Source organism: Triticum urartu, chromosome 1, assembly GCF_003073215.2.
Source record: "Triticum urartu cultivar G1812 chromosome 1, Tu2.1, whole genome shotgun sequence".
Taxonomy (NCBI): domain Eukaryota; kingdom Viridiplantae; phylum Streptophyta; class Magnoliopsida; order Poales; family Poaceae; genus Triticum; species Triticum urartu.
In genome coordinates this window covers 408,438,383-408,444,412 of record NC_053022.1, presented here as the reverse complement: position 1 = coordinate 408,444,412, position 6,030 = coordinate 408,438,383, and the positions used below count along the sequence as shown (strand labels likewise).

Below are 6,030 nucleotides of genomic sequence, written 5' to 3'. Positions count from 1 at the left end.
TTGAAGCAATTTATGAACTTCTGTTCTATGGTGAAAACCCACCGAATGTCGTAGTCTTCAAATGTTATTGGTTTCAGCCGAAGGAGACTAGAAGGACTCATGAACATATAGGGCTAGTTGAAATCAACCAAAGCACCCATTTACATGTTCCTGATGTCTATATTACGGCTCAACAGGCGACCCAAGTATTCTATCTACCGTGTCCTGCCAAACTAATCCAAATCTGAAAGGTTGGGATGTCGTTTATGAAGTGCCGCCACGTGCTAGACTTTCTCCCCCAAAGGAAGAGGATTATGAACCTCACATTAACCCACAAAGAGGTGTTGGTCAATGCGTGGTGCTCAAAAGAATGGCTGGCCACCCACAAAGAGGCCAAGGACAAACGTGCCCAAATGGAAGGTGTGCCACACCACCAAGGCAGCTCCAACTTATTTCAGTACGGGCGGAACTGGGTATGTGGTTTGCTTCATGATTCATGCAATTCATTCATCATGCTAGCTTTAGCCCTTTAATTACTATTTTACTTTGTTTCTCTCTTTTAGGCACGCTACAATAAGGCGGATAAGGTGCCAGAGGTGTACGACCTTATGCCATGGCCCACACTGGTCCTTACAAGAAAGTCAAGGCATTCTCTGCGCTTGACCTCGATGATCCAAAGAACTTCACCAACATCTCCGCCCACGACAAGCTCGTGCAATATAGAGAGCAGGGGAAGGCGAGGAAAGGGGAGGACTTTAACCCGAGCCAGGGTCCCATTGATATAGAGCTGCTGATGATATCTGGTGGCGGGAGGTCCCATGGCTCCATAGCCATGGGAGATGGACTTATCCGTTCGCCTAGCACTCTCCCGGAGATCAAGGCGCGCCAGTCGAGCTCTGCTCCTGAGATAAGGCCTCGTGAACGGCCAGTCCAACTCGCCTTCAAGGTTAGTTATACGTACTCAGCTATCTTTCTCCATTGCATTGTGTGCGCTTCCATCAATGATTACAAATGGTCATGTGAGTGGTGTTGCAGGCTGCTATACAGAGTGAGAGAGATAGAACAGACAAACTTCTGGCGGAGGCGGCGGAGAGGCAGCGGGAGTTGGAGGAGAAGACGACAAAGATGTTGGAGCAGGAGAGGGAACGGAATGACATGCAGGCAAAGGCCATGTACGAGCTCCTTGTGGTAAGTTTCTTCTACAGATTACTTGCTAGTCTTAACATTTGAGTCTCATTACTAACTAGTATGACTCTGTTGTGAAAACCAAATGTGCAGTCTGTGTGCGAGAAGTCCGGTCAGACCGCTCCGCCGATGCCAGTGATTGCTCCTGGGAGCACGGTGAGTTTAATTTGAATGGACATTACTTGCTAGTCTTAACATTTGAGTGTCATAATGCTAACGAGACATTGGAAATGATCTTTGGTGCAGCTTAACTCCAGAAACGCATCGCACGATCCTTCTCCAGCTACCGGCGCGAGCCAGCCCGCTCCTTCTCCAGCTACCGGCGCGAGCCAGCCCGCTCCTACACCTCCGTGATCACGGTAAGTTTCTCTAGTGTTTTGCTTAACAAATGCATAAAGACCTAGACTTAGCTTTATTTCCTCCAATATGCTTACCATAATGACCTAGAGTTAGCTTCTTTTCCTCCAAAATGACTTAATAAGCTTACTGACCTCATAAACCATCCATTCTACCTAAGTTAGCTCTAAAATGACTCATTTTACCTTAGTTAGCTTACAAGTGATCCAATTTATCCAAGTTAACTCTAAAATGACCCATTTTACGTAGATTAGCTCCTAAATGATCTATTTTACCTACGTTAGCTTCAAAATGACCCATTTCACCTAGGTTAGCTCCAAAATGACCCATCTCACCTAGGTTAGCTCCAAAATGACCCATTTCACCTAAGTTAGCTCAAAAACGATCCATTTTACCTTAGTTAGCTCAAAAACGTGGCATTTCACCTTAGTTAGCTCATAAACGACCCATTTCAACTAAGTTAGCTCCAAAATGATCAATTTCACCTAGGTTAGCTCATAAAAGGCCCATTTCACCTAGGTTACCTCATAAACGACCCATTTGACCTAGGTTAGCTCATAAATGACCCATTTCACCTAGGTTAGCTCATAAACAACCTATTTCACCTAGGTTAGCTCATAAACGACCCATTTCACCTAGGTTTGCTCATAAACGACTCATTTCACCTAACTTAGCTCATAAACGACCCATTTCACCTAGGTTTGCTCATAAACGACTCATTTCACCTAGGTTTGCTCATAAACGACCCATTTCACCTAACTTAGCTCCAAAATGATCCATTTCACCTAGGATAGCTCATAAACTACCCATTTCACCTAGGTTAGCTCATAAACGATACATTTCACCTAAGTTAGCTAATATATGGCATATACTTCTTCTTCTAGTCTTCTTCTTCTATTCTTTTTCTTCTAGTCTAATTCTTCTTCTAGTCTTCTTTTTCTAACTTTCTTATTTGTCATTTTGCAGGTTTCATTCACTTCACGGAAGCCAGCTTCCTATGATGGATTGCTTGCTTTTTCCTGTTTTTTCCTTTGATGCACTTCTTGTATTCTACTTGCTTGCTATGATGAAACTTTGCATATTGTAATATGTATGGATCGATGGAACTATATGCAATCTACTATGTATGTATGGATGGATATATATGTGCTGGATATTTATTATGTTGGATATATATGTGCGGGATATTTATGTGATGGATATATATGTGCTGTGAAATATTTGTTGTGATAATTGTTGGATATAAGAAAAATAGAACAAAAAAGAGGCAGTGCAGGCTCTTTGCCGTCCACGGCAGACGGCAAAGACCCCTTTGCCGTCGGTGGCAGACGGCAAAGGGGGCACGTGGCGCCCACCTGTGCTTCCTGGGGATGGACCATTTGGCCAATTTGCCTACAGTGGCGGACGGCAAAGCCAAGCTGATGGCAAAGACTTTGCCTCTGCCGTCCGCCGGGCGGATGGCAAAAAAGAGCGGGCGCTGACGTATAGCTGACGTCGTCTGGCGGACGGCAAAGAGGCGCTCAAATTTGCCGTCCGCTGGCGGACGGCAAAGGCCGCCGTTAGCCGCCTAACGGAGTAACGCTGGCGGACGTGCAACATTTTGCCGTCCCCCCTCTTTGCCGTCAGCCGCTATAGGCAAAGGGATCTTTGCCGTCCGCCATAAAAAGCAGACGGCAAAGGACCTGTTTGCCGACCCTATCTTTGCCGTCACTGTTTGCCGTCCGCCGCGGACGGCAAAGTGCTTTGCCGTCAGCCGTCCCTGCCTTTGCCGTCCGCCATGGCAGACGGCAAAGTATTGGATTCCTGTAGAGCTTGTGCCAGATTATATACATGCACGCACCATATTACAGCACACATGAGCTCTCTCATCAAAATCCAGTGATAGCACACAAGTGTTTACAGGGGCGTCCCTATATTAGAATATCATCTGCATTATAAAGATAATCTCACAACTATTTATGTTTTCATGGTTCTCAGATATTATACGCAATTACAGTGAATATCAGAATCCGCGCATCAGAAGAATATTGTGGAACACTGCAATGACTTACAAAATTGGCAGCAAGGCATTGAGTGCCATTCTGAAAGCAATGAAACTCGTACGCTCCCCACCTGTTGATTCTTGTTTAGAATATCATCCTAATGACTATTCTAACCTCGGGGAGTCAAAGGCAGATGGTCTGTCCTGTTCACCCATCAAGGTGCCTGTTCTAATTTGGCAAGGTTTTATTGATTGCGCGTATCTTGCATATGTTGTCTTGCATTTCTTCTACTTTGTTGCACCGCCATCTACTTAGTTTACTCATCATACTAGTATAATGCTTGTGCGTTGCCACGGGCTTTTGAAATATTTAGGTTGAGTTGTATAAACATAATGCATGTTTAATTTCACATGCAGAGGAATGTCGGTGCCTTACCATGTGCTACGAAAATATTTTTCTAGAATTATGTAAACATAATGCATGTCAAATTTCACATGTAGAGACAAGATAGCATGGGAAAAGTTGGATATTTATTGAATTCCAATTCGCTTACAATGTAGATTGATAAAAAAAGATAAATTAATGATATCTACATATAATGATGATCCAACTAAAATACTATTACAAATTAATATCCAGTTGTTGTCCTTAAGAAATTCTCGCACAATATTAAGACTGTTGTCTTCAGTTTCATTCGCACAATATTTAAGCAAATATAATAAAGCATTCTTCCTCAGCTTATACACATCCTACACAAGCAACATGTAACAAGAATAATTCATGTCGAAGATCTTAAAATGTGCAACGAAAAATACTCATGGTACTAACCGGACGAAGTAATTCTTTACCATTCCACCAGAGCATAAAAAACATAATAGCCAGACACATCCTGCAATTTCCTATATTAGTATTATTTTAAAATAGTGATAACAAAAATAAATGCTTGTATTTTGAATATTGATGGTTTTTGTAGTACATTTCTCGGAAAAGTTACTTTCTATGGTTTCCAGGTTTACCCCTCGCTTACTCACTCACTCACCCACTCGCTCAGTCCCATCTTCACGCTCATTCCCCTCGCTCACCCACTCCCCCAAATCCCTAGCCCGCGGCGGCAATGCACCTCCCCCTCACCTGCATCGGCGATGCACCTCCCCCTCACCTGCTTTTGCGACTCAGCCACGTCGCTGCCCTTCTTCCCCCGCGTCGCCTCCTCGCATTCTCGTCCGCGTCACCTCTTCCTCTCACCCGCATCCTCTGCATCACGGTCGAGCCAAAGTTAGTTGTTTTAGCGAGGTCGAGTTGGAGCCTGACGAGCGCGGGCACGGCGGCCTTGTTCTGCTCAACGACAGTGGCGACGGACGCTGGCACTCCTCGTCGCCATCGACCTGCAAGGAGGAGCGTCGTGTTGGACACTGCCATCCCAAACGCTGCTGGTGCTCCATCACTTCTACGAGTCCCTCGTCACCTGCTCCTAGGTCGCCCCCGAAGTCGAGCTCCCCACGCTCGACCTACAAGGTTTGCATCATTAATTTTCCCCACGTCTTTCCAATCTCTGGAGCCTATGATTTGGGAAAAGGCAAGGAGAGATTCTGGAGCTGATTGTGATTGTTGCTCTGGATGGAATATGGATGCAGATGTACTGTGGCCAAGAACTGCTCTCTGCCGCGTGAGTAGATTGGAAAGGCAAGGCGCAAGGAGCGATTGGAAAGGCTGCTGCTGCTCCTGGACGATGCAACTCCTGATACCACTACCTCTTGTCTATTCGGGCATGGTAAAGACCACTCGGTTGCACTACTCCATGTGTAGATGATTGAACTTGGGTGTGAGCATTTTGATGCCTCTAAATTCAGTAAATTCAGTACTCACAGGAGTACACTTTCAGTACTGTAGGAGTACATTCTGCCTAGAGTATTTGCACCACAGGAGTACTTTCAGTATAGTAGGTGTACTTGTATTGTTTCTTAGAGTATTACTTGGAGTAAACGTTGTAGTTTAACTGAAATCAACATTTCTGAAAATCATGTTTATCAATGGGTTGTATGTACTGAAATCAACATCTCTGAAATCATGTGTATCGTGCTGTAGTATTATTTTTGTCAGGATTTTAGTACTTTTGCTTGGCTCAAACCAAACTGATCAGATCCACGCCAGCGTACTTTGATTGATCTACTGGGCTCAAACCAAACATTTAGAGTATACTCCATGTTACTCCATTTCAGAGCACATTCTTGGAGTGGATCTGCATTTCAAATAGTTTACAAGTGGGAGTACATGGATTACTACAGATTAAATCGAGGAGAAGATGGTCCCTGCTCCGTGATGATGCCGCCGTTACCTACGACTTCCTCAACCACCACCACCATGATTTTGTCGAACATGGTGAGTACTGAGTACTCCTCCAATGCTTGTACTCCTACCAATATTTACTGTTGTAATCATGGGGTAGTTAGCTACTATATGATGTTTCCTAGTAGAATGCCCATGTGTTGCCACGGGCATTTTAAATAATTAACTTGTTGCATATATA

At 44.4% G+C, this 6,030-nt stretch overlaps 1 protein-coding gene across 1 annotated transcript; it reads left to right on the top strand.

Moving 5' to 3' along the window:
- Nucleotides 1–3,848: 3,848 nt before the first annotated feature.
- Nucleotides 3,849–6,027, top strand: LOC125514955. The gene is made up of 2 exons (XM_048680342.1): nucleotides 3,849–5,274; nucleotides 5,723–6,027. The coding sequence occupies exons 1-2, from the start codon at nucleotides 4,618–4,620 to the stop codon at nucleotides 5,891–5,893; spliced, it is 828 nt and encodes a 275-aa protein (XP_048536299.1). The 5' UTR covers nucleotides 3,849–4,617; the 3' UTR covers nucleotides 5,894–6,027.
- Nucleotides 6,028–6,030: the final 3 nt, after the last annotated feature.